The 27,721-nt window shown below is 37.8% G+C and overlaps 2 protein-coding genes and 4 non-coding genes across 6 annotated transcripts in view; 4 read left to right on the top strand and 2 right to left on the bottom strand.

The window, feature by feature from the left end:
• LOC145780511 (E3 ubiquitin-protein ligase TRIM9-like) overlaps nucleotides 1–9,188 on the bottom strand; it is a 29,925-nt gene extending 20,737 nt beyond the window's left edge. Inside the window, exons 1-2 of the mRNA XM_082592130.1 lie at nucleotides 8,963–9,188; nucleotides 7,553–8,506 (exon numbers count right to left, since the gene is read on the bottom strand). Coding sequence (XP_082448256.1) covers nucleotides 7,553–8,506; nucleotides 8,963–9,073 — 1,065 coding nt within the window. The 5' untranslated portion in view covers nucleotides 9,074–9,188. The remainder of the gene's footprint in view (nucleotides 1–7,552; nucleotides 8,507–8,962) is intronic.
• A 4,399-nt stretch (nucleotides 9,189–13,587) lies between these two features.
• On the top strand, nucleotides 13,588–13,659 carry Trnac-gca (transfer RNA cysteine (anticodon GCA)). Its single transcript has one exon. It is a non-coding gene; the product is annotated as a tRNA-Cys (tRNA).
• A 1,256-nt stretch (nucleotides 13,660–14,915) lies between these two features.
• On the top strand, nucleotides 14,916–14,987 carry Trnac-gca (transfer RNA cysteine (anticodon GCA)). Its single transcript has one exon. It is a non-coding gene; the product is annotated as a tRNA-Cys (tRNA).
• A 240-nt stretch (nucleotides 14,988–15,227) lies between these two features.
• On the top strand, nucleotides 15,228–15,299 carry Trnac-gca (transfer RNA cysteine (anticodon GCA)). Its single transcript has one exon. It is a non-coding gene; the product is annotated as a tRNA-Cys (tRNA).
• A 2,472-nt stretch (nucleotides 15,300–17,771) lies between these two features.
• Nucleotides 17,772–17,843, top strand: Trnac-gca (transfer RNA cysteine (anticodon GCA)). Its single transcript has one exon. It is a non-coding gene; the product is annotated as a tRNA-Cys (tRNA).
• A 2,712-nt stretch (nucleotides 17,844–20,555) lies between these two features.
• LOC145780781 (regulator of microtubule dynamics protein 2-like) lies at nucleotides 20,556–27,720 on the bottom strand. Its single transcript, XM_082592418.1, has 8 exons — nucleotides 27,476–27,720; nucleotides 26,657–26,821; nucleotides 26,261–26,347; nucleotides 24,787–24,928; nucleotides 23,912–24,075; nucleotides 23,334–23,485; nucleotides 22,686–22,840; nucleotides 20,556–22,100 (listed from the first exon to the last, which is right to left on the bottom strand). Exons 1-8 carry the CDS (start codon nucleotides 27,565–27,567, stop codon nucleotides 21,972–21,974), a joined length of 1,086 nt encoding a protein of 361 aa, XP_082448544.1. The 5' UTR covers nucleotides 27,568–27,720; the 3' UTR covers nucleotides 20,556–21,971.
• Nucleotide 27,721: the final 1 nt, after the last annotated feature.

The following is a 27,721-nucleotide window of genomic DNA, read 5'->3' as shown; positions in this document are numbered from 1 at the left end:
AGTGAGTATTTACCATACTATGCTTGATCAGTGCCTAGTGGTTACCATAGCTTGTTCAGCCAATTCTATTTTAGTATAGAAAGGCTTCGTTTTTGGTGTCTTGGCTACGCCCAAGGAACTGTACGCAGCCTCTTGGTTTGCGATTTCACAACTCTTTTGTTTTATGATATTTCATTCGAAAGCGAAAACCCTTTGTGATAAAACAATGATTAAACAAAGCTTCACTGTTGGCCTAATTGTATCATCACTGGATCGTGCTAAGTTACATCATAATCTAACAGTAGCTTGCGACAAACGAAAGACCATATATAATTGTTCTCTTTTCTGATAAGCATACAATTGATACTTTGCGACTTTAAATCAACATAACTCTACAAAAAAATATCGTAGAAATGAAAAAGCGGAAAAACTCAACCAAGGAGTTTCGGATATCAAGATGTGGTCAATATTGTGTGAAATTTGATTCGATTGTATTAGAAAGTTCTGTGTACAAAGTTGTGTAGCAGATGTACCGATTGGAAGCGAACAAAGAGTACGGCGTTTCAGTATAAACAGCAGCTGGTGTCAAATTGATGGTTTGCGTACAACACAAGCCTGAACAACGTCATGCAGAGAAGGAAACTTATGTTCTTCAATGGTTACATTAGTGTGGTAAAAAGTGATATTTTTGGCATGGTTGGCACACTGCCGCTGCTTCCTTCATGGAAATGTATTATTATTGTGTGTGAAATGGCTGTTTAACCTAAAACATAGTGCTTTTCAACAAACTTTTCTAGCCCCTTAGTGAATGAAGGTTTGAACCAAAATAAGATTTTTGCAAACTTCTTCACCATTTTGTTTTATCTTTGAACGGGTTTCTGGAGAATTTTACCTCGTGCCAACCAAATAAAACTTCTTTACAACACTCCTTCTCCCTTTTATTATTTTAAAAAACAATTAACACTTCGCCAATTAACCTTTTACAGAAGGAAACACTGGTGCACGAGTTAATCTGACGTCATAGCCTGAAACAAGCTGTTGGCAAAAGCACTATTTTCCTTAAGGGGCTACAAAATCAATACAACAGTGAATCAACAAAATTCGAACTTAATAAAAAAAGAAAAGCCGATCATTTTCCTAGAAACCCTTTCAACTAACCAATAAATTTACTGGTTATTGATTGGAATGACCGGCTGTTGAAACAAAACAAATGGCCGTGTGGTTCACAAAGTCATTTTTGATTTTTTTGTAACCTGTCATCGTTTTGCAATGTTGAATAACCGTCAGGTTCGGGAAAAAAAACTAACAGTTCGAACATTTTTCTTCTGGGGAAAAATTTACAACGAAGATCTTTTAGTTTGACAGTGCGAAAAGTCGTAAAAAAGTTGTTAAGCAATTTGTTTATTTGTTTCCAAAGCAATCACTATCGATCATTAAGTATATTGGTTTGTATATGGGTCTACAGGCCGATTAATCAAACAAACGATTTGTCCTTGTACATGAGCGTGTCACAAACAATGAATATGTTGTATACCAAATACTGCACTTTGCTTGTTTCGTCTCGTCGTTAATTGCAAAATAACGCCAAACAAATTGTTCTAAAACAAAACCACAAGGCTTTATTGATTTGCACTCAATCGATGCCATCTGAATAAAGCTTCAATTGACAGAAGGGTCAGCAAAATTCATCTCTCGTTTGCCCAAGTCTGTTAATTGAAAACGTTTGTTTGATTATTCCAGCTTTGCGCAGAACGCTTATGCAGTGTTTATCTGACATTTAGGAAAATTAATTCAATAACCAATCATCTAATTTGCCATTTTCAAATATTTTAGCTTCACATTTAACCGAAAGTTATTGAATCTTCTCGTTATTTTAAGGTACTTCTCACATCAAGACATTTAACAATCTTTGAACAGACTTTTGTTGATTCCAAATGTCTGGTTATTATCAATAACAAAGATACAAATGAATCATTCCACCATCTGGGCCCACAGAATCAAGCCAACAGCAGAATAACAGAAAAAGGTAGTTTTTCCCTCATCCACTGAGCACGAAAGAGTACCTTACCTTAAATGACGTCAGAATTACAATTCCGACAATTCAATTAAAAATGGAGTAACAGCAAGAAATAATAAAATCTAAGGTTCCTTAGGGAACTAAACGTGGACAATCGGTTTATGGCTTTGACACGTTAACCCTTATGGACAGTAACATCCTTGATGACATTTGCAGACACGTACATTTTTGCGAGTGATTATTATGGTGGCCTTTCGCCAGTAGGACAAAAAGATAATTCGAGATAACAATGCATCAACATTGTAAAAAAGCCACAGAAATATATAGGCTACCACTAAAACATGCAAAACATAATTTGTCTAAATTATGACCGACATAGTCTGGAATCGAACCCATACATACAGGAGTGATTGCAATAAACCGAGCACTGCAACTGCGCTGGTGAAGACCTTGTGTCTGTGTGGTTAAAGGAAATGTGCTGACCGGTTAGTGGTGCAATCGATAAATAAAAAAGTCAAACTCAATTATTCAGAAATATTTTATGGTGGAGACAGGGAAAATCGCATTATGCGGAAAATCATTAATCGTTCGTTGGTCCCATCCAGTATGCAACTGGCAGTCATTAAACAAAAATTTAAAAATGACAAATAACAAGCAGAAAAACAACAAATCGGAACCTAAATATCTGAAACAAATATCAGCCTCGTTTGCAATGAGTCTATGCAGCATTTTCATTGCAAAAGCAGATATATGACAGTCAAAATTGGGAGTCCCTTACGTCGCTTCAGCCCTGTAAATGTGACTCAATCAAAGTAAAGACTAAAGAATAAACCAGTGAAAAAGACTTCTGGTTTTGAAATCAAAAGTGGAAACCCTTTTGTTGAAATACAAGGAAATCTTGAGTCAAAAGCACGTGACCCTGGTGTAATACATTTTTAATGACAAAACAACCAGGCAGACAGCAACCGGCAGTTGCCTTAACTACGCCATAAACACAGGAGTCTTAAGTCGTGATCTTAGGCGGAACCAAAACTGTCAATTTGAAAAATTTTGAAAAAAAAATAAATGCATTTTAAACTCGTGGTGTATGGGTTGCCATTGGTAACAGTTTTTGTTTCAAATTCTTGAGTAGCTCGTTTTCTCTTGAGGTATTTTTAAAGACCAGATTTGAAAACATTACACAATAATCACAGCTCACAAAGTGTACTATGATGTTTTGGAAACAAGAAATGCATTAATTAACCTTTCCCGTTCTAAAAATTGATGTTGGCGAATTAGCTGCATTAGTTTGTGGGAAGCTGCAACACTAGCCTACATGAGAGCAGTGCATACTGTATGCTTTAATGGCGATTAGAAAATAAGTACAAGATGGCACATGACACTGCTAGCTGGCCGAGAATGGCGAGAGCGAGATGCAAACGAGCAAATTTGAACGGCGTTTATTTTAATTGCCGACCAAAGGACGTGGCCTGCAGGATCAAATTCCAGTACAAATATTAATAAAATATCGGCCAACCCACTGCTTAAATCAAACAGTTAATTATTAGTATCAAGACTTTTATCTTGGAAACACCGCAACACTCTCTCCACACAGTGACACAAATAACAAGAAAATTTTAAGGGAGCAAAAGCAACTTGAGGGGAAACGTTATTCAACATGAATTACAAGGGTATTAAAAGATTGTAATAAGTGTAGTATAAAAACATTTTTTAGGAGCAAGATTTAGTTTTGGGGGAGCGATTGTCCCCCAAAGGCCATACCCGTGGCTACGTTCCTGTTTTCACAATGCTCTACTCTACATACGATGCCAACTACCAAGGTAGAGGATGACATGTTCCGCAAGATGTATTAAACCTCACTTTGGTTAGGGAACATGTGTCGAAATACCGCAAATTACAAGACAAGTCAGATTACTGAGTAATCACACGTGAGGCTACACTTTCCCTTCCATAATGCCAATGCTTGTTCGAGCCCTTATCTAAATCAACACAAAAACACGAAAAAAATACTACTTGAGATATGCAAAGTAACAGAAAGAACTGATCAATTTCAAGTAAATATGACGTTATAAAACTTTGTTTCAACATCAAAATATAGATATAAAAAAAGTTTCAATTGCAGCAATCATTTTACTCTTAGTCCGACTTTCCAGCAATGAAAAAGTAGCCGGCATATTTTTTGATAAACAAATTCCGAAAATATTCCTAAAACAAATGCCTGTAGATTAACAACAACAAAATAAAGCAATCTTGCATCGACTTCTCAGATAAAACTCAATCGAAACATTGACTGGCTAGAACTAATACACAAAGCAAGAAGGCACACGCATACGGTAATGGATCGTTCAGTGAAACTTTCGCAATTAATCTGTTGAGATTCCAACTAACTGCTTTCTGTCAACCAAACAACAGGTAGTAAAGGAACACACAGATAGCTGGTCTAGATATTACCGCAGTTCACAAAGGACATGGAAAAGTCAGTCTCTTCCAGCGACAACATGACAAAATGACAGTGTGTGACAAAATAATTAATTTAAAATTTCTCGTTTTGATTAAAGATATCTTTAGACCAATTCCGACCACACAATAGGAAGTAATTTAATTGATTGGAAGTCACTGTGGTAACTGGATGCTCATTGTACGATGAAAAACCAAAGACCAACTTTTGCAAAAATGTTGATGAGACATTATAACACTTTGTGAAGTTATTTTTTGAATACAATCCAATACACCAATATCGTGCGAACAATATTGTACAGTAGAATATTTACTGGAAGTGTTATATTTTCAGCACCCCTTCTTGAAATACTGAAGTTTTACGATATAACGTATAACCATTAAAGGTAATATTTTGTGCCAGTCAAACGAAGAAACTCAATATATATGATCGCACTTTCCACCTGCCTTGAGATCTCTGGAGTAGCCGGTAGAGTCAGAAAAGGTTTAATCTTAGCTTCTTGGATGTCATTAATTGACTAGTCATTGAAGATGTAAATTGGAGATAATAAAATTTACAGGTTTAAATTTAAAACCCTAATTACCCTAATAAAAGTCAAGACTTAAAATACCAACCTAGATTAGCAAAGCATGGATCAACTGAAGTTCTTTTACGTAGAGACTTTTTTTATTCAAAATGAAAGGTGATAGGCTATTTTTGTTGGTTTGACTGCTGTTGACTGCTGTTTGACACATGGTTGCCACTACGCTTCATCTCCGCTCAAGTGTGAAGTAATTTTCATCCAGAATATTTTTCATGAGATTATTCACCAACTGGCAACAAAAGCTGCCGGGGATAATCATAGGGAAAGTAAGTAAAAGGTTGCTAATGTTTTGATGTGCTTAAGCTTCTTTGAAGTTCAATAGCAGTTTGACCGGCGAGTGACCAAATATGAAAGAAAAGTTGTCAAAAACAAACTTACCGTTTGAGTTTAAACTTAACAGCAGGCACAATTATTCGAAAAAATATGACACCAGCGATAAGTCAATAAATTTAACTTTAAATAGGTTAAAATAACAACATCATTAAATAGAATCCTCTCTTTTGCATGGAGCCAATGACGGGAAAAAATTTTCCATTCTCTTTCACAATGATAATTTTTAAGTTAACTAACTGCAAAATGTGGACCATAAGGAATATTTTTACATGATGGCACAAAATTCAAGTAGACGTCTTTGGGAATTCTGCTGCAGCATTTAATTTATGCCACTAACGCTTCGGTTCACCAAGCCTACACCTTTTGCAATGACATTAAACCAACATCAAAACACGTTGTTTGACCATCTGAAAGAAAAACAATGGCCAGTCACGGGTCAAAAGAACAGTTGCTACAAAGAAATCATTTCGGTTGCCACCCTTCAACCTTAATAAGACTTTGTACTCCAGAAGTCACGCTCAAATTTCAATCCGGTCAGCTGCGTAGATTACAATATCAACAAGTTCAAGAGGCGTACTCAAACGAACAAAATGATTTGTGGTTTCACGCAAGTCACACACAATACAAATATAAAAAGAAACAATCTTCTCCCGAGTGACAAATTTCTAAAACACTGGGAGACTGACAGCGGATAAACCAAGCAGGGTGAAACATTTCTGTCACAGCAAAAGATGACTTAAAATTGTTAGTTTTATTCCGTATCTGTCCTAAGCAACGCGAAGGGAAAGTCCCACCAACACGAGCTGGTCACATTTATAATAAAAAAATGTCGCATTTTTGAAGCAAATGAGAGAGATGTTTGTTTTATTTGCCTTCATAATACGAGTCGAGAAATAGAAATACAATTACATAAAAATCAAAATATAGCAATAGAAAGGTCTGACAGCACCGGCAGCACCAAATGACAAGAAAATATGAGCCCTGTTGCAAGAATTAGTGTAGCAGGTTTCGGGGAGTTTAACTCCCTACCCAACATGTCAGTTTCACCTTTCACTGTGATGAAACCAGGAATACGGTTCACTAGAAATGAAGTTTGGTACCCGCCACGTAGGCGAGAAAAAAAAGGCAAGAAAAAATTCTTAAAAAGGACCCACACAACAGCAAAATTTCACTTAGGAACCTAAAACCCTCATCACAACACTGAGTAACTTCATCCGGCACTCTTTTGTTTGAAACGTGACCCACGCTTCAAACCTCACAGGAGTTATCAGAAATATTGCCTTGGTTGCTGACAAAACAAGGGCCATTGTGATGCTGTCGCCAACTAAATCAAACCGACCGTAGAAAATTACGTTACTTTAACATCGCTTTACGTTGACCACGCATCTTAACAGTGCAATTAAAGATCATCACACTTCTGATGTTTCTTCACCAACAATAGTCTTTTACATTGAATAAATTAAATAACCTTAAGGGCATTAAGTTCTTTGGATGCAGATTGCAAACGGTAGAAAAGAACAACTATTTCAAATCATATCAACTTTCTAAAGACAACAAAATCCGTCATTTTCACGTTGATTTAGCGTCTACAGAAGTTGCCTACCAGCTAATGTAACGACCTACAGCGTGTGATGAATCGTTGAAAAAAAACCGTTTCACTCAGGAACCAGTCCTTTTTATATTGATTTAACGTTTGCAAACGTTAAATTAATAAAAAAAGAACTGATCTGAGAAGTGGGTTATGCAGGGTTACTTGAATTGACAACAGGATGAATGAGATGGTTGCTATCAACGACAAAGATTAAGACAATTTGATTAGAAATTTAAAGACATTTTCAAAGAAGTGTCGCTTCTCAATGAGGTAATTTTTCAATGAAACATTGTATCCAAATGACTCTTTCTATGTTCAGTATCTATAAGGCTCGCAGATACACAATGAAGTAAGCTTAAAAATTTAGTACTAACGTGCTAAAGGTTTAACTCAATTTTTTTCTTTTTTACAAGCTTATTTATAAATCTCACGTATTAAAATCTTCTTGACAATAACATGACTGCGTGAAAAGCTTAAAAATGAGGTTCTTACGAGAGTGGCAATTTCATTATTTGACAACTTTATAACAACAGCCAACCGCGTTGCAAAAACGTTGTTTTGATTTTGTAAAAAACTTTTCACAAAACTTACCTTTTGTTGCTTGAAGAGAGCTCCAATGGCTTTGACGTTGTGTGATTTATGTTTCCCGTCATCCTGGCATTGTACGCAAAGTGATACTCGGCATGTCTCACAGTGCAAACTGGTTTTCTCAATGGGGTGCTGGCTGCAGGAAGCCAGCTTCAGGCCGCTTTTTGGGGATGGCTTATTGGGTAATGGGGGATATTTATTGCGGCGATAAACATTCGGTTTGTCGGAGTCATTGAAATATGATTGTGACGTAACAGATTCCTTCAAGCTCACCAAGTTGTGTTTCGCCAATGGACCGCGTGATGGGTGACACTTTTCTCGACAGGAACCGCAGTAGAAAACCTCACATTGGACGCATTTGACTACAGCTGGATCTGCAGGCTCTTTATCGCAAAGCTGACATTTCGATGCATTGCAAGAGTTAGTGTGATTCAGTACAGGTGCACTTTGCTTCGTTGGTGATGAGATTGGCGATTGTGTTGTGATTTTTGTTTGGAAATTTGTTACCACAGGTTGTGTTGTTGTAATCATGGGATCACCCGACTTTGCGTATCTGTCAACTATGCTTTTCATAAGAGTGTGTTTTGTCAAGCCATCAGCTCCTCTATCATCGAGAAATAAAGTCCTATGACAAACAGGACAGGTGAGACATTTCACTGATTCTGGCATCGTAGGCATGTTTACACCGTTAGAAGGAAACCGATTCAACCCTTTGCCGGTTTCTCCTCCTTGATACTGGAAGAGCTCCACCAAACCAGACACACTGGATGCAACGACTGGAGGAGCATTCCTCTCATTGCTTCCAGCATTCAAACAGCCAGAGTTTCCAGAATAGCCGCTGTCGGAATCACTGAGTACAGTATCGCTAACAAGACTAACTTTATCAGCTTCAATTTTCTTGTAACGAGTCTTTTCGATTCTGTACGGATTTGAAGTCTCATTACTGAGGTTGCCATTCTGAAAAGTTAAATCAACATTTATTGAACATTCTTACCAGAGATTGATTCTTACCGATAGCAATGTACTTCCATGAACGGTGTACTTCAGCATCGACTTTAACATGGTATAATGTAATACCATTACAGAACAGTGAATAAAAGATGTCTCACAATTCACGAACCAATGTGAGAATGTTAATTTAAAATTTAGACAATGATACATAACAACAGCCCCTTGGTCTTCTTATGACGACACCAACTTACAAAACATTGTTTACAAGATCTGACCTAGCATAGACAAAGGCGTGATAATCATGAATGAAGTATTGATACACTTAAATATAGTATACCATTTCTGGTCTAAAAATGCGATTAGTTTTTTTTTTATATATCAATATTGCAAAGAGTCGACTTTCAGTAGCCTACATAAATGCGCTGTTGGCAGCTGAGTAAATGAAAATCTCTTGTAACTTACTTTTAACATGAGAGTCTCTGCACACTTGAAGCAAACATTGTGTGAACAAGGCAGGATCACCGGGTTGTCGAACAGCTGAAGACACACCGGGCATTGCAATTCTTCCTCCATCTAGAAAGCTTCTTTAATCTGACACGAAAACTTAGAGAAGCCGGATTGTCCAAAAGCGAAGAAAATTGTTTTGCTCTTAAAATCTAGCAAATAGCCTGCTGTTACAAAAACAATGCTTTCGTCTTTTAATAACAGAATCTGCAAGAAATGAAACATGTATCTATTGCAGCCTAACCTAAAATAGACTTATGTAAATTCCATAGTGATGCTTACTGAACTCTCTCTCGAAGAAACATTTTCTGAATGGCTACGGTAACTCCTTAGACCTCATGCTAAGTAACCTGCTATTGTTGCGTTCTGAATTGATCAATTATTTCACATACCTTGCACGTTGCTTATAAGCTTTAGCAAGCTAGATCATTTACAAAAGCCCCTGCATTTAAAACCAGAACAAGTGCATTTGTTATGATTGAGAATGTTAAGTTCTTTTTCATCTTGGATCACACTCATCAAAAATCCTGAAAATGTTTACTTGTTTTACTTTTGCTTATTCTAAAGTCAAATAAAACAATTGTGAAAGTGTGCTAACGCTAACACTGTCTTACGGTTTTGTATGTATCAAATCGCTATTATATTTTACGCGCCAATTTCATTGACCAGGTCAATTAGCAAGGTTTAGTTGTTCTTGTCCACTGGCGATAAGCTGCCATTGTGGTTGGCTCCACTGAGACCCTGTGCGCGAAACTGACAACAGAAGCCACTTGTTCGCTGTCTGGCTACTGACTGGCATTCCCTTTTTTCTCTGTGCCATCCATCGGCGGCGGGGAATTCGAAGTCGCTTTATTTTTGCGAGCAACACAAAGCGCTGGAAGCATCAAACATTGTTCTGGAGGGCATTAATAGCTCAAGTCGTCTGCTTGCTTCTGGGCAACATTTGAAAACTTCCAAAAACAAACCACGAAGAAATTCGATCCAACACACTTTCAGCATTCAACGCGAGATATTTGCGTTTTTTGCTCTCAAATCATTGCGTTTCTTATTATTACTTCAATAAAATACAATAGGACTACATACATAGCATACAATGATTTGAAATCTGTATTATTATCATCATCATTTTTAGTGCCATACTCACTTGGAGATTTAAAGGTAAAAATTTTCCGTATTCTTCTATCTTTGTTATATTGTACAATGGAGCTATTCAATGGTTGATCAATGTGAGGTGAAGTATAAGCTACCATCTTGCAAGCTTGTACATTATGAAGCGTTTATATTTTTAAAGCAGATGATTTAATTACTGAATTTAGCCTTAAAACTTTGCAGTATAATGGCTTTATGCACATTGCACCATAGAAGAAAAATCAGTTCAAGATGCTGAAAACACGGTCAATATATGACACAAAGTTACTTTTTTCAATGCTAAGTACGTTTTAGTGTGAGCAAAAATAATCACAATAAAAAAACGCTTGGTGTAACATGACAGAACGTCGAAAAACAGCAACTGACAAGAGTGGTCTTGATTGAAAACTCAAAGACCTGCGCTGAATCAATGTAAAAACAAGTTGTTTTTCTGATTGAGAAGATAGAAAACTACCACACTCACGAGTCAAATGAAGCCAGTGTGTTTACAATTTGCTTCAAAACAATTTTTTATCAGCATCAGAGTGGTGCGTAGGTGACCCATCAAAGCAGTGGTATCTCTGAAATAAGCATCCATGTACATAATTGTCTATCAACTCAGGATGCATGTTTCAACAATTTGCTTGTTGTGCATGTGCAGGTTTATATTTAGGTTCATCGTCAACATCTGAGACATTTGTTTACCCTTAAGCATATAACTGCATCATATTATCAATGCATTTTGCTGAACAATGTGCAATGCTTGCTTGTGCAATGCCCATTTTCAAAACGTTAATGGGCCAAATATAAATCGAACCAGACTCTTTGTGAATCATCTAACTATACTCTTTACCGCCATCGTGCGAAATGCTAAAAATTATATGTTTGTCACTCTATGTCTAAATTTTCATCAATGTGATCAATCAGTTCAATTCAGTTGGTTTTTATTTCTGACCATCACAACAAAAAACTATATATGCTGTGCATATCAGTCATCAGACGTCTAGAAAAAGGTAGAAGCGACAAAACGCGAACGTATTAGCACGCTTGATACCGAAACAGGATAAGTCAGTGCTTCTCAACCCCTGGGTCACGACCAAACACTGGGTCGCCGTTTCATTTGGCTGGGTCGCTGTAAGATGTGGTGAATGGTGATAAAAGATAATGTCCCTTGAGCAAAGTTTAAACTGCCTACCACTACTTTAGTTTTCGTAATTTCCACTATTCAAACTACGCCGCAAGTTTCACCCGACGATTTTACCACACACATTTTGCGGTGGAGTGTAGCCTACACACTAGACTAGGGAATTGTAACAATTAAATGCTTCAAAAACCACACCAAAACTTGATCTTCGCAAAAGAAGATTATAAAATCTTCGCAAAAATTATGCGAAGATTTTAATGCAGAATACAGACATCTGTTGTACTTTTCTAATGTGAGATGGTTATCTCGTGGCAAAGTACAGGGGAGATTTGTAACTCTGCACAAGGAGGTGAAGGAAGTTTTGATAAACAAGAAGCATAGCTTGGCAGAAAAGTTTGCTGATTAAAGCGGCTTTTGTTTGTGGCGTATCTTTCTGATATATTTTTGCAACTGAACATCTTGAATAAATCTTTGCAAGGACCAAACATAATGTTGGTCGATGTATCTGAAAAACTGATTGCTTTTACGGAAAAGCTGAAGTTGTGGAAGAGGAAGATCGCGTCCCAGAAACAGCATCATTTACTGTTTTAAAGTTACTGGAAGATACGGAGTTAGGCTTTGACGATGTCTAGCTTGTGGGTATTTGGGTTCATTGATACGAGAATTTGACTTGATTATCCCTAAAAATGCAATGGGTGCGCAATCCCTAAAATGGGTGAGCAATCCATTTGCTATTGATGTTCTTCTTCTTGCGTTTGAGGCCGCCACAGATCACGTTGTTACATCCAGGCGCAGCAGCCAATGGATTGTGTATTCATCGAGCGTTGTTAGGTCCACACGTCTATCTTTTGGTCGGTATACAGGACATTGATAGATAATGTGGTGTGCAGTTTAAAAATCTGAGCCACACGCACAAGATGGTGAATCGGCGAGGCCCCACTGGAACATGTTGCTGCTGAAACGGCCCTCTCCAGTCCGCAGGCGATTGAGCTTCACCCAAACACATTGATGTTGATACCTTGCCTGAAAACTACCTTAGCATTTTTGGGTTTCAAGAGGAGTTTATTGACATTCAATGCGACAGTGTATTGATGAACTGTTTTAAGAAAGAAACCCTTAGTTAATTTTGGAGAAAAGCTCTCCTGCCATATTTTACTACCTGCCTGTGTGAGAGCGGGTTTTCTGCGCTTACTCACATCAAAACAAAGGAGAGAAATTGTCTTCAACCTGAAGATGACATGAGATTGGCACTGAGCAAGATAACTCCAAATTTTGACAAACTTTTTGAAACAATACAAAGTCAAAGCTCGTATTAATTAAATTCGACATTTTGTTGTTGTGTTTAATCGAGTTATATGTGAGTGTGGCTCATTTTTCATGCTTACAAAGCGTTGTGCAAAATGTAGTTTTGGAAATAGGGTCGCCAAATCTTCGCTATTAATTTAACCTTAATATTTGGGTCGCCACAAATAAAGGTTGAGAAGCACTGGGATAAGTAGTTTAAAATATGACTCGTTGCAACACCTTTGATCGTCCTCATCGATGATCGGCCATCGTAACCACTCAGTGAATCTTTTGCATTTGTATTTTGCTTTAGCAGTAACAACCGTAGCCTAATATATTCATTGAGTTGTAATCAAATGCAGGATTCGGTGCCTAGAGCTGTAACGCAAAGCAGAGACTGGTCTTTAGGTTTCAATAATTCACTTACATTCAACTTTCCACTAATGGTGTTACGTTAAGCTTACAGACTACAACATAAATGCCGTAGGAATTTTGGAGATGCGAACAAAATTTGCCTAAATTTTGTCTTTGCAAATATATATTTTAAGAACGCATCACTTTATGATCTTTTACAATTTTCCCAAATAAGTGGACATTTTCGCCCAAATTCGCAATATTTTGTATAGCGGGAGAGCGACCGCCCCCTTTACACCACTAGCTTCTAAGGCTGTGAATAACACAGCATCCCATTTCTTCACAAGCATCAGGAATCAGAAACAGAAATGACGATGAATACCCAACAAGCGCAATGCATCATAGAAGGCTGTTTGATCAGCTGACACTTGAATGGAGCGCCCTCAGTAACCGACCAATATTGGTCGACTAATACGTGCATCGGCTGGTCTATAAATAGATTCTGCGCTTTAAAACTGGAGCTACTCAGACTCAGGCTTTTGTGCTGATTTCGAAAGCTTTGAACATCGAACTGTTGTGAAAATAATCTATTCTGCTTGCGGGCATTTCCCACGCACGATTTGACAAATAACCACTTCGTATAAGAGATATAAATTTCTTTTGCTAAATGTGTGGGGATATAGCTCAGTGGTAGAGCATTCGACTGCAGATCGAGAGGTCCCCGGTTCAAATCCGGGTGTCCCCTGTTTTGAAATAGCAAACGTGTAGGATCCAGGGTGTTTTTTTTTACAAAAATACAATTCCCTGTTTTTGAATATTTTTACTCGCAATTTGTTTGTTCAGTCACATTTCCTTAATCAGGAGAAACAACACGCGAATGTTCAGCTGTGTGTATAGACTTAAGGGAAATAATTATTTTTACTTGCCCCTTAAATACTTAAAAAAATAATGCAATACTTCGAAATAAACACATTGCTCATTCAATCATAGCGTAGTAGACTACTTTTCATAAAATGAATATATTTCTTGTAGTAAATGTGCGGGGATATAGCTCAGTGGTAGAGCATTCGACTGCAGATCGAGGTGTGTCCAAATTAAGGTGTTCTCTTTTCTCCACTAGCAAGGCAGTAAGATCCAGTGTGTTTCATGCCCAAAAAAAACATACCATTGTGCTGTTTTAGGGAACTTTTCACTCGCTTTGCTCCTTCATTAATTGTTTTCTTATATGCCCTGATAAAGTTTCCTAAATCAGGGCATAGGGCACGCGTGCTTACTGCAATTTATTTAAATAGGAATAGAAATCTTTTTATATGCCCATCAAAGTTCAAATACTCAAAAATTAAAGCATAATTTTGGAAGAAACACATTTTTCAATGATCTAGTCAAAAATTGAATAATCTACTCCAGTGTTTGAAAAAGTAGGTAATAAGATGAAACGTGCCTCATATTTTATAGCAAAAGATGGGAAACATCTGGTTTGGGATGGATTATCGAAATTTCACGGAAAGACCTTTACAAAACCTCGTCAATAAATACATTATTGAAATACTTTTGCACTTATGAAAAAATGATTGGAATTTTAACTTTTTTTTTAACCAAAACTTGTCACTCCTAGTCTCCAACTTCTACAGAAATCTAGTTTGCCTTTAAAAAATTTGTCTGATAAACCTGCACAAAACGTGTGGCTCAGATAAAAAAAAAAAAAACATAAGCTATTAGGATACAATAGCAAAAAAAACGACCAAAGCAACGTCCAGTTTGTCAAAATATTTTGAGAACCAGCTCCTCACAGCCAAATCATTATTTTTTGGATTAAAAATGTTTCATTTTTGCTTCGTAGAAACTCCGTTGCCCCCTATCTTTTTTGAGAACCTCTACCATTGTAAGCCGAAATCATGTTGTTTTATAATTGAAAAGCGATCAATCTCGCACTCATGAATGGATTTGAAAAATAATGTGGTACTTTGTTTAAGATGAATATATTTCTTTTAGCAATTGTGAGGGGATATAGCTCAGTGGTAGAGCATTCGACTGCAGATCGAGAGGTCCCCGGTTCAAATCCGGGTGTCCCCTGTTTCGTAAACAGTATTTTTGTGTATAAATAATTTTAATTTATTCCGTACATGGCAGTGAGTATAGGCATGGGAAGCGACGTCAGAAAACGTAAAAACGATGTACGGAAAGCTCGCAGGAGCTACTTAGACTTTAAAAGTATCACTGCTGCACTTCTCACAGAAGTTTATTTGAATAAGTAGCACTGCTGTACGTAGTATTAATCATATAAGAGGTATAAATTTCTTTTACTAAATGTGCGGGGATATAGCTCAGTGGTAGAGCATTCGACTGCAGATCGAGAGGTCCGTGGTTTAAATCCGGGTGTCCCCTATTTTGAAATAGCAAACGTGTAGGATCCAGGGAGATCACGTGTTTTTTTCTACAAAAATACAATTTTGCTGTTTTTGAATTTTTTTTTATTTGCTTTGTTTGTTCAGCACATTTCCTTAATCAGGAGATACAACGCACGGATATTCAGCAGTGTGTATAGGCTTAAGGGAAATATTTCTTTTCACTTGCCCCTTAAATACTTAATAAGTAGGCTAATGCAATATTTCGAAATAAACGGTAGCCACTTTAACAAGTCGAAATTCTGCCTCTAAAAATGACTAGAATGAAACCACCAATTGTGCTGTGATATAGTTCAATGGTAGAGCATTTGATTGCAGATCGAGAGGTCCCCGGTTCAAATCAGGGTGTCCCCTTTTTTCCACTAGCAAGCCAGTAGGATCCAGTGAGTTTCATGCCCCCAAAAAAAACATATTATTGTGCTGTCTTTGGGAACTTTTTACTCGCTTTGCTCCTTCATTAATTGTTCCTTCTGGTTAATTGTTCCTTATTAACAGAGGTGGGCACCCGCTACTTTTAAAGTAGCGCGCTACCCGCTACTGCTACTTGGGCCAAAGTAGCGCGCGCTACCCTCTACCGCTACTCGGGCCAAAGTAGCGCGCGCTACCGCTACTTTTGTCTAAAATGACACTAGGAAACACTCAAGTCCCTAGTGACGCAAAAATGACCTTGAAAACGAATGTTATCATTCGTTTACGCTGTCATTTTAACGTCGTTATAGAAAACACATTCTAACGGAAATTTATTGTTACGCATCTTTCAAAAACACGAGCATTTCAAAATGAGAGTCACTAAGTCCTGCCTGCTTTCGCTTAAGCACATCTTTTCCAACAGAGAAAAGTCTCTCTACCGCACCACTGGAAGGAATGGGGGTGTTGTATTTAATGAACAGATGTTTTAACTCGGTATTCGAAAAGCTCAAGGACTTGCTCTTGTCCGAAAAAAGGCGTCCACAATTGCTGCTTCCTTCTGCACCGACGTTTCACGGGATGGCGCAAACACTCCAAAAAATACATCCTCGGAGTCATGACTGGTGTTGGTGTCACTCCTCTCGGTATCAACCTGGCTTGATGTCTCCCGCAACAGTCGAGTTACATCTGTCTCGACTTTTTCTCGCAGTGCGTCAGCATCATCCGTGGAAACGTAGTGCAGAAATTGTAGCCACGACGTCTTGAAGGAGGGATGAAGACATGATGCCATAACGCATTTCATGTTGTTGAAGCACTTGTTGAATCGTTTCTTCACCCCTTCAAGGACTTTCACTTTAACTCCTCGCAGGTCACAAGATCACTGATCTCGGTCAACTTCTTCCCGCAAATTGTGATGGTTGGAAGCAAGACTCCGTAATATGCCTTGGACTCGCCCTGGAGAATGTCTAAAGCCTGACAGATAGGCTTCATTACACGGAGATATTCGCCGAAGAAGTTGACGTCAGCTAGAAAAGACCGAAACTTTGCAACCAAACCGATTATATAGATGCTTGACCACGCCAGTATTGCAAAAAAAAACAAGCATTTTTTTCAATTTAAATTAAAAAGTAGCGGTAGCGGGAGTGCGACTGAAAAAAAGTAGCGCTTTTCCCGCTACTGCTACTTTGGAATAAAAATAGCGCCGCTATTGCAGCCGCTACTCCAACTAAAAAGTAGCGCCGCTATCGCTACTTTTACTAAAAAAGTAGCGCCGTTAGTAGCGCCGCTACAAAAGTAGCGCGCTACTGCCCACCTCTGCTTATTAATTGTTCCTTAGGGCACGCGTGTTTTCTGGAATTTATTTAAATAGGGGTAGAATTTTTTTATATGCCCATCAAATCCTGAAAAAATAAAGCATGATTTTGGATGAAACACATTTTTTCACTGATCTAGTCAATAACTGAATTAATCTACTCCAGTGTTAGAAGAAGTAGATAATTGGATGAAACGTCTTTTATATTTTATAGGGTTTGGAATGGATTTTCGAAATTTCACGGAAAGACCTTTACAAAACCTCGTCAATAAATAAATCATTTGCACTTATGAAAAAAATGATTGGAATTTTAACTTTTCTTTTTAACTAAAACTTGTCACTCCTAGTCTCCAACTTCCACAGAAATCTAGTTTGCCTTTAAAAAATTTGTCTGATAAACCTGCACAAAACGTGTGTCTCAGATAAAAAAAAAACATAAGCTATTAGGATACAATAGCAAAAAAAAAACGACCAAAGCAACGTCCAGTTTGTCAAAATATTTTGAGAACCAGCTCCTCACAGCCAAATCATTATTTTTTGGATTTAAAATATTTCATTTTCTCTTGGAATTTTTGCTTCGTGGAAACTCTGTTGCCCCCTATCTTTTTCTACCATAGCAAGGCGAAATCATTTTTGTGCAAATAGTGGTGTATCATCTCGCACTTTTGAATTGAATTGACAAATAGCATTGTACTTTGTTTAAGATGAATATATTTCTTTTAGCCAATGTGCGGGGATATAGCTCAGTGGTAGAGCATTCGACTGCAGATCGAGAGGTCCCCGGTTCAAATCCGGGTGTCCCCTAATTTGTAAACAACATTTTTGCGAATGAATCAGTTCAGTTTATTCCGTAGCCTACATGGCAGTGAGTATCAACCCGCAACAATAGGCATGGGAAGCGACGTCAGAAAACGTAAAAACGATGTACGGAATGCTCGCAGGAGCTGCTTAGGCTTTAAAAATAACACTGCTACACTTCTTACCGAAGTTTATTTGAATAAGTGGCACTGCTGTACGTAGTATTAAACGCTTTAATAGATGACATAGATAGGTTTTATTGTCTTAATTTTCCCTTGCTTCAAATTTCCAAATACCCTACGAAGCTAAACATTAGCTTTAATTCCATAACAAAACAGCTTTTCTTATTTCGTAGTTTCGATCGTAAGGTATTTCATTACTCGTGTGGTGATAGTCAGAAAGAAAAATTCAAACCAGATTTGTGCATGTTTAATAATTATGGCAGTGTTACGGACAATTTACAAATCAAACGTCACATAGAACCGTTCAGGTCTACTGAATCTTGGCGTCTGACGTAATGGACTATTGCTAGAAATTAGCAAAGATTGCATCACCTCTGTAACACCTGTTGAAACATTACATCATCGTTAAATCTTGAATTACGAGATATGGTGTAAGTCAAAGCCAACAGGTGCTGGAATAGCTTCATAATGCTTATCATTATTACGTCACACAAGATGTTTACGAGCGTTTGGAAGATTGCAATCTATTTTCGTCATTTTAAAATTGTTGCTTGAAAAGTTGGTCGCATATTTAACTGTTTTGCTTAGTGCTTACCAGCTGGACGAAATTTCCGTCGTTATCTCAGTAATTTGTATTGTAGTGACAAGTTTTAGTGGTGTATCGCGTTGCACCCCAATTTCGACAGCCAGTGGGCTATTTTTACACAAATACAATTCTTGAATAGACGTTTTCAGAAGAGTGTTTCTTTCGGTCATTGCATACAGACGAACGGATGCGGGAATCTTATGTTACAATTTTCCCACGAAGAGATTATGGCTTACCGTTGTGACCAGGCAGTAGCAGAATTTTTCCAATTCTTCATCTCGTGGGCATTAAAAAAGCACGAAGAATTACCAACCGATCAAAAATTAATAGGCTAGCCTACTGACTCCAAATTTATTTTTACTTCATTTCTGTTTGGCGTGTTATTAAAGCCATTAGCTAATCTTGTGACATCAAAGCTTCCCTGCAGGGGCGTTGTCTAGGTGGTACTTTTGGACCCAGGCCCGGAATATTTATGGGGCCGGGATTTAAAAAATTTCCAGCGACTTCAAACATTATCAAGATCTGAATATAATCAGATCTAAAGGAATTGCCATCAGAGGTTAAAACAGCCACTTCAGCCATCAGATGGTAAAGTACCGGGCCCCTTTCTGGGTACCGGGCCACTTCAGCTTTCTGGTGGTAAAATAGCCACTTCAGCCACCAAACAGTAAAATAAGAATTCAGTCTAGTATAGTGATTTCCCTAACCACAAATATAACCCGAAACACAAGTTTCAAAATAAACAGGCTAATATTTGTTCAAACTAAAAAACTGAAATGGCACAGGTAAGAAGATTGCTATCCCTTTTTCTGCAGTAAAAATTAGACCAAAACCGCTTTTCAGATTGCAGCATGGCATTGCAGCAATCAGCAAATGTTTGACCTAGGCCAAAACACCCTTCCCAAATCAAAAACTTTCTGACTGTCTGCACTAATTAACTTTGCTGTAAATTCTCTTCTGGTGAGCCTAGAATGACCAGTGAAACATCAGTGGAATCGGAAGTAATACTCTCGCGCCATGTGATAAATAAAAGTTCAAAAAAGCAACCGCTAAATAGAAATAGTAAGTTTTGCGGTTTAAGAAATTTTAAGATTGCGCAAGATTTGTTAAATGACCATGCTTAAACGACATCAATAAAAGTTTGTACACAACCTTTATATTCATAACATTGTCGATGAAGGGGGCCCGAAAATAAATTGGTACCGGGCCCGAGAAATTCTGTCAACGGCCCTGCTTTACTTGAATGCGTTTTTGACGTCGATTTCCTGTAGTTTTGCTTTGGCAATGATCCATGAAAGAAACGCAAAAATCGAACCGCTACACGGGAATGAAGCTTTGTGTGATTCTTCAATCGTTTTACTTACACATTTCCATGTAAAGGTAACATCATAAACAGCCTACATGGTACAACGCCTGGATGGAAAAACGTGGCAGCTACCGTGTCATTCGAAATAGACAGTACCCTTGATAGGGAGGTCCAGGGGTGATATTAGGGGCCCTTAACCTTTCCAAGGGGTCCAAGAACTTGAAGGAACCACCACATATTCTATGAATATAGCGCACTTCTCTCAGAAGTGTCTTGATTTGAGGCCCGAAGATCTCATTGGTACCGGGTTCTAATAATTCTCTCAACGGCCCTGCTAAGAGATATTTATTATCGTCTTTGAGGGCGCTTTTAGAACGCGCCCCACACTTAGCCAGTTGTTGCTGTGACGCGATTTCTGCGGTGACGGTTTGATCTGACAATTACCGATGTTGTTCGTTTGGAATCTTACACGTGGAGAATATGTCCACGCTGCAGTATTCAATAAAATGCTACAAATACTGCTTGAATATGTTGGCTGAATACCGCTGCGAAATGACGAATTATGCGGACAGAAATTTCTCTGTTAGAGGTAGGACATATGAAAGTGACAAATTAGACAAACTGAAATGTCAACTAACCATGGAAGAATTGATGAAAACAACAAAAATGTGACGAATTGAACTGAGACAAACTCCCGAGTTAGACAAGAAAAACTTTGTCGATCAACAATTAAATAAAAAACTGCCTATCTAAAAGTTGGCGACAAAGCAATAGCTCGTTACATGTTCGCTTTTGCTGATAACTGTTCTTCATATTACGTTTATTTCGCAGAGAAGACTTTTATGCTAAAGTTATGTCAGAATCAAAAATCAAGTGTCACTCAATTAAAACAATGGAAGGTACAATTAAAAAATTCAAATCAATAAATAAATAAAATCATTATTTGTCATTGTAATCAAGGAAGACCTCTCATCTTGCAAATCAATCCATTTTACACCAATTCAATGTCTGCAGGTGTTGAATTAATGTAAAAACAACAGACTTTTCCTGCTGGATTTAACGCGATGGGCGTACGACGCAGAAGAACCATCAGCCTACGCCTGTGTCAAATGTGATATTCCAACTAACGGCACTGGTCCGTTCCCAGATAACAAAATCCGTCATTTTTACATTGATTCAACGTCCGCAGACGTTGAATCAATGTAAAAACGACGAATTTTGCTGTCAGGGTTTAGTTAGATTGATACGACACATATAGACATCGAATCAATGTAAAAAGGACAAGTTTTATAACTTTAATCTTTTCTTGAACTCAGCACGACACAAAGCAATTAAAATCCTGTTTCGGAAACACTTTGACGTCAGATTTATAACAAATATTGAAATAGCCGACAACAAAATGATGAACTTATTACAATCTGAGAACATTTTCATAATAAGCCATCAAAAGGCATAAAACTAGTAAGAAGTTCAACAGCTCTTGGGTTTATTAACTCATCTCAGAAGACGGTACACAGCAATTCTATATAGAACATGAATTTAAATTGACTAGTTGCAGCTAATTTGAAGAGGTTTTGATTCGCTTTTATCTTTTTCTCGACCTTTGCCATGTTGACGTGTATTGTTTTTTGCTATGATGGTCAGACATAAAAACAACTGAACTGAACAGGTGGCTTTGAACTCCCCAAATGGGGAGGTATCAGTTTAACTAAGGAGACGAAACTTGTTAGTTAATGCATAACAATTATGTCTTTCACTTTTCTTTTCAAAAAAACAATAAAAATGTTAAAAGCACGTTCAGATATTCGTCTGCAAAATATAAAAGCAAATGCTAATCTAGTTCAAGTGGCGGCTGATCTTTCTGATCGCAATCTCTTCAATGTGATGATCCAAAACGCGTTTGTTACAAGATTGATGACTAATTGACTATATAAAACAACGCAAAGCAATGAACACAAGATGAATCAATAAAAAAAAGACTTCCCACATTGATTAGACGCAAGAAGAGGTAACACAGACGTAAAAAAACCTAATGTTGCAACAAAGTATTGACTAGGGCATCACAATTTGTCTAGTAGTTGCTCCACTTCTTTATGAGTGTCTCTGTCATCCTTGTTGACGACAGGAAGAGATCGTGCACTCTCAAGCCAGCGTTTCGCTTCGTCGTAGTTGCGCATGTCATTGTAGCACTGGTGAAAAATACGTTATTAAGTACAATGTACAATTGGACATGAATAAGTAATATTAATATTCCATATGGTAACTTATCTACTACCAAACTATCTCGTTAGCTTTTATGTTTTATGAGTTATACTCATGTTAAATCAGTTTATTTTTACTGTAGAAAAATCAATTCTTGGTTGGTTCGGCTCTCAGCTGAAGCAGAGCACAACAAGCAGGTTTTCAAACAGCACTTAATGGCTCAAAGAACACTTAACGCAATATCATCAGCGCAAGACACTAAAAGGCATGCCTGAAGGTGGACAGGAAGATCGGCTTCCTTGCCTTCCCGTCCACTTAATCTAAATCTTCAACCACCGGGTGTAAGCCTGGATGCGACACACACTTAATGGATGAAATTATAAACAAACAATTTGGCGCCACTGTCATCTGGACTGCGATGACGGTTCAAAGTCAAAAGGCTTTCAACCACCTAAGTAATCCCTATCTCAGTGACACTATACGCAAAAGTGCGAAGATTAAGCTTCAAAAGTGGCTGTTTCAGTGTGAGGGTAAATTATTTTCAAAAACATCTCATATACAATATCCCATACCTTGGCGAGGTACAGCTGGTTGGCTTTATAGAATCCCGGATTGAGTTCTTCGGCTCGGAGGAACGATGTGATGGCGTCCTCCAAGGTGGCGGTTGGAGGAGTTGCGAACAACGTGGCCGCCAGCTTGCGTTCTATCCACGTCAGCATATATACACCTGCGCCGGGAACCATAGAAAATAGAAATTAACCATAGAAATTAAGAAAATACATTCTTGATTGTTTGCTTACTACGCTCATGACGTCAGTATATGGATTTTCATTGAAATAAAGCCCTTTTTGCTAACGATGAGAAATAAGATTTTTTAAAGAGTTTCAATTGCATTGATTAAACGACTAAATGACCTGCGATGCATATTGTAAGGGTGCGTGGAAGGACAAAAATTGTTTCAGAAAAATCCGTTAAAATCGACTCACTTTCATTTTACGGACTTTTAAACAAAACTTTAAACTGCGAAATTGAACTCTTTTGTGCAGACACCACGAACATTACATTAATTCTGCGTTAAAAACTTTGAAAAAAAACAAAGTTATTTGTTGAAGGGCAAGTCAATGAATTGTCATCATAAAAATTACATTCAAAGACATAACTTTTTCCTTTTTATTCACAATCAGTAATTAAATTTTTTTTTTAATATTTGCGATTCTTACCCCAGCACCACCTCCCCTTCATGAAGTGCAATGTCGGTTCATCGGGCTTCAACGCGATAGCTTGGTCGATGTGCTTCTTTAGGTCGTGGCCACATTCTATCTTCTCTTTCGTTCCCACGAAATCAGTGGTGGCACCTTTGCTTATGGCGTACCTGGAATACCATTGCCACCTCAAATTATATTTGCTTCGAAGGGTAATTTCTCTTTGTTTTTGTTCATTTTCAGGTTCACAGATACGTGACGTATTTCAAACGTTTGCGGTGACGGTAAAAACGTCATAGTGACGTATTTTAAAGGTTTGTGGGAAATGCAATGTGTTATGACGCGTATGTTTTTCCAGCTTTTGTTTTGAGGAGGTGACAGCCATAGATGTTTGCTTTTATATCTAAATGGCTATTGAATTGATACAGTGCTTAAAATTTGACAGACTTTGCAGCTTTTGTTTATTCATTGGCTTGCTGGTGGATCGCATGCGGTAGCCAAAGCTTCATTTTCAGTCTCAAAACATCAAACGCTTTTAGCTGCTATAAAACAAACTACATATAACCATTTGTTGACTTCTATACAACATCCCTCACCATTTGTGAACCTGGAATGAATCTTCTTTCAGTCTGAGGGCACATGTGGCGTATTCCAAGGCGGATGTTGCGTGTAGACACCGTACGTCATAATCCTCCCGGCTGCTGTAGATGCTCACATGGGCACGGGACAGTCGCCAAAGGAACTCCCACGATTGAGAAAACTGAAGAAAATAAAAGATCACTTCGATGTTGACGACCAAGACACTAATTGTGTGGTCGAACGGTGAAAGCGCTGATATCGATTCTATTCCCCACAAGAGCCCCGGTCGTCGTTTTCGTTAGAGCCTCTGAAGCCAATGATATATTCTTTCACCACCGTTTAAAAGACGATTTTTTCAGACTACTGGAAAGCAATCAGTCTTTGGTTTTATCATCTAATTCGGATAACGGCATAGTCTGCAATCGCTTTCTACGCACTACATTCTCAGAAAAAGACCCTTCCCATTGGTGCACGGTTGAGCGTCTTCGTTTGAGCTTCTGAGGCCGAGAGTCTATCTTTTTAAACCTCGAAGTTTGTCGAGACGCACTCACGCCTGTCCCTTTAGAGACGAGCAGATGTTGATTGCCGTCAAAGGTAAAGGAGCGGAGTCTGGTTGTCTTGGCAAGACGCTTGTTTAAAAATAGGCAGCAAAATTGGCTTCTTTGCCTTTGCGTCCACTTTAACCACCAGCCAAACGAGTATAGTATTTTTCTTAAAAAATTTTTTACACTTCTTTCCAATTACAGGTTTCACGCTTTCTTACAAATACTTTTTGCAGTTTATTTCCATCCAACAAACTAAACATTTCGACAATTAGTTTATTGTGAATCTATCATCAAATAGGTGATTGCAAGCTGATTAAAATCAGCTTCTTTATATCATTGACTCATACATTGGCCTCGTTGTCTTGTAAAAGTCTCATTGCTTCTTCTTTGTCTTCATCTGTGCCCTCTTGCAGCTCATCTACTCTGCTGCAGATTTCTTTCAGAGTGATCGGGGGTCGATCTTCAATTTCAAGATGATCAGGAGGAACACTGAAAATATAATAATAACGTAATGGTTTATTTATTGTCGCTCTACAACTGCTAGTGCTAAGGTCTTTTAGCGACAGGGCTCGTTTTAAATTTTGTAGCCTATCAGGTTTAAAATGTTATCACATTAATACCTGACTTAACCTCACTGCGATATGCAAGAAAGAATACAATCGGTGCCGTTTATAAAGTCCTCGGTATCACTCGGCCTGGAATCGATCTCAGATCTACAAGCACTGCAGTCGAAGGCGATAACTACTCGGCGACAGCTGGTTTTACTCAAAATGTTGCGAGTCGAGTAATCTCAGCTGGCAAAATCGTCTTTTCTCATCAAACAAGAATCGTTTGTGAAATAAAAAAAGGTGCCAGCTAAAAATACCTTCGACAGAAATTCACCTAACTTGAGTGCTAAGAAAGTTTTAAAGATATGTTAGGACCTTGCTAGAAAATCCTCAATGATATCTACAGCGCCATATGCCGACAAAAAGCATGGTTTACTTTTAACCAAGTAACTTTTTTGATAATGTGAAAGATTCTGATCACCTAAACATTGTGAAAAACAATTGAGTTTGTTTTCAAGCCCGTGGGTATTGCATGAGTTTGAAAGTTATGTTTACGAAATGCACGCTTGGACTATTGTCCACACTCCACAACCACTGTGTGATGAATGAGGAACGCGGCAAACATTTTAACCAGCACAGTAAACTTAAGAAAACACGATATAGGTTTTCCGAGGGCAGCAAAAAGAAACAATGATGAGATACTAATTTGGTGACTGACAGAGGATTGTAAGATTAGTAGAGCTGCAAGTAAAGCCAAGAATATTAAGGACAAATAAAAAAACAAAAAAGAATTAGAATAACAATTTCTTGAGCAAAAAAAAACAAGTTTTCATGTTATTCATTTTAGGTTTAGTAAATGCGTTTGCATTTCTGAGTCAGTCTAAACTATAATTTTACAAAAACAGTATGATGTGATGAGTGATATTGGGCCGCAAATTCGAAATCTGTGCAGTCAAATAAAGTAAAGTCAGCTAATTGTATGAAAAATAAAATAAAGTTCCAAGTATCTCGCCTCGTATGCTTTGCAAATATCTGTATAACCGAGCAACAAAGATATAACCACAATCGATGTAAAACATTTCTTTTAAAAGATAATGACGAGTGGTTTTAAGGGAGGTCAGAGAATACGGCAAACATGAATATAACGTTTCTGTGCATCTCATTTAATGTTATTCCTTCAATCCTTCTTTTCAAGCGAATTGTGGCCTCACTATGCAAAAGTTGAATACTTTGCTCTCGTATCTTTATTATAAAATAATGACGTCATACTTACATAAATTCATCGTCAGAAGGAAATTCATCATCACTCCATGCAGTCCTGTATGTCCCGGTCGTCCGGTTGGACATAATGGAACGGCATCTGCAAGCAAGTGATGGTGATTTAGTCCAGACTCCAGAGAAGCGCTTGTGTTCAATAATTAAGGAAAGGAGAAGGTTTTTGTTTCCTCAAAATGTTTTATTTTACTAAAAGGTGAATGATGTAATTTTAGAGCAAATACTTCTAAGCAATTATATTCTAATTTAGAAGAAAAAACTTGTTTCATTTTTAAGCAGTTCTATTCAATCTGAATCAAACATGACGCGGCAGTTTTCAAAGCGATCATTTGCATGTATATACGTAAACGCTGAGTCATGAGAGAAATCCTTATTCTTTGATTCTAAAATTTACTTCTTCCTAGTTACTGCTCCTCTGATTCCGTCCAACTCTCTACGAAAGTCAGTCACAGCCGTGGTGAGTGATCCTTTGAGAGTGACAATTTCCTGCTTCAAATCATTGATTTGCCGTATCAGTTCTGGATTGCGCTGCTGTGCTGGTTGCCGAGACTTCCAGTAGCTGGAATATAAGTATGGTGTACTGTTGAAATAGCAGACTAGCAAATCAGCTGCTTCAGAACGATTGTGTGTGCTAGAACATGACCAAATTCTGAAGTTTCGTCAAGCTGTTTGTAGTTTAGTCATTTGCCTCGTTAAAAACGCTATTTTTCGGGTATAATTTTATTAATATTTAGATTATTATACGTGAACGGAACCATCACTACACTGTCCAAGTGTCAACGTCTATAACATGACATCAACTGCCGCTGACTTTCAAAGGTCCATTGTATACAACAAACATCAAAGAGCTTCAAACAAAAATGTTCGAGTTTGTTAATAAAATGATGACTATCAAGCTATGCACAGCACTAATGGACTGCAGTGGTCGCTATGAATATGATAACGCATTGCCGGTGCTAATGGCCTAGCAAACATACTCAAGCCAGTGATGCTGGTATCACGCTACAGTGCCAGGCTGGCCGGCATATTATCACGTGCGAAGCCCCAGACTCCATGCGTAATCATTCTGTAAACAAATGCGACCAGCAAAGAATAAAAGATTGGATACGTTTACTGTAGTGAGTATAAAAAATTAGCTGCGTAAAAATTATACATGGCAAAGCGTTTATTTTTCTAACCAGATGCGCCTACTTTGAGTAAGTGAACTACTCACCAGAAAAATGCAAATGAAGCAAGACCTCCGCCAATAAATATTGACACACCGATCCCAAGTTGCTTCAAGGCAATGTTCTCCGATAAGCTCATTATGAGGAGCTTTATGGATGAAAATTTAGCTTCTTCTGGGCTTGCCTCTGAGATTATTCATCAAATAGCACCAAGCAGAGAAGGACGAATCGCAGAAATACAAACAAAAACAAAACAACGTCTCCTGATTACATCTCAAACTTGGTCGAACTGA

The sequence above is a fragment of the Aplidium turbinatum genome, chromosome 12, assembly GCF_918807975.1.
Source record: "Aplidium turbinatum chromosome 12, kaAplTurb1.1, whole genome shotgun sequence".
NCBI classification, from domain to species: Eukaryota; Metazoa; Chordata; class Ascidiacea; order Aplousobranchia; family Polyclinidae; genus Aplidium; species Aplidium turbinatum.
Note: the sequence above shows the minus strand (reverse complement) of the source record. Positions and strands in the feature narration are given on the sequence as shown.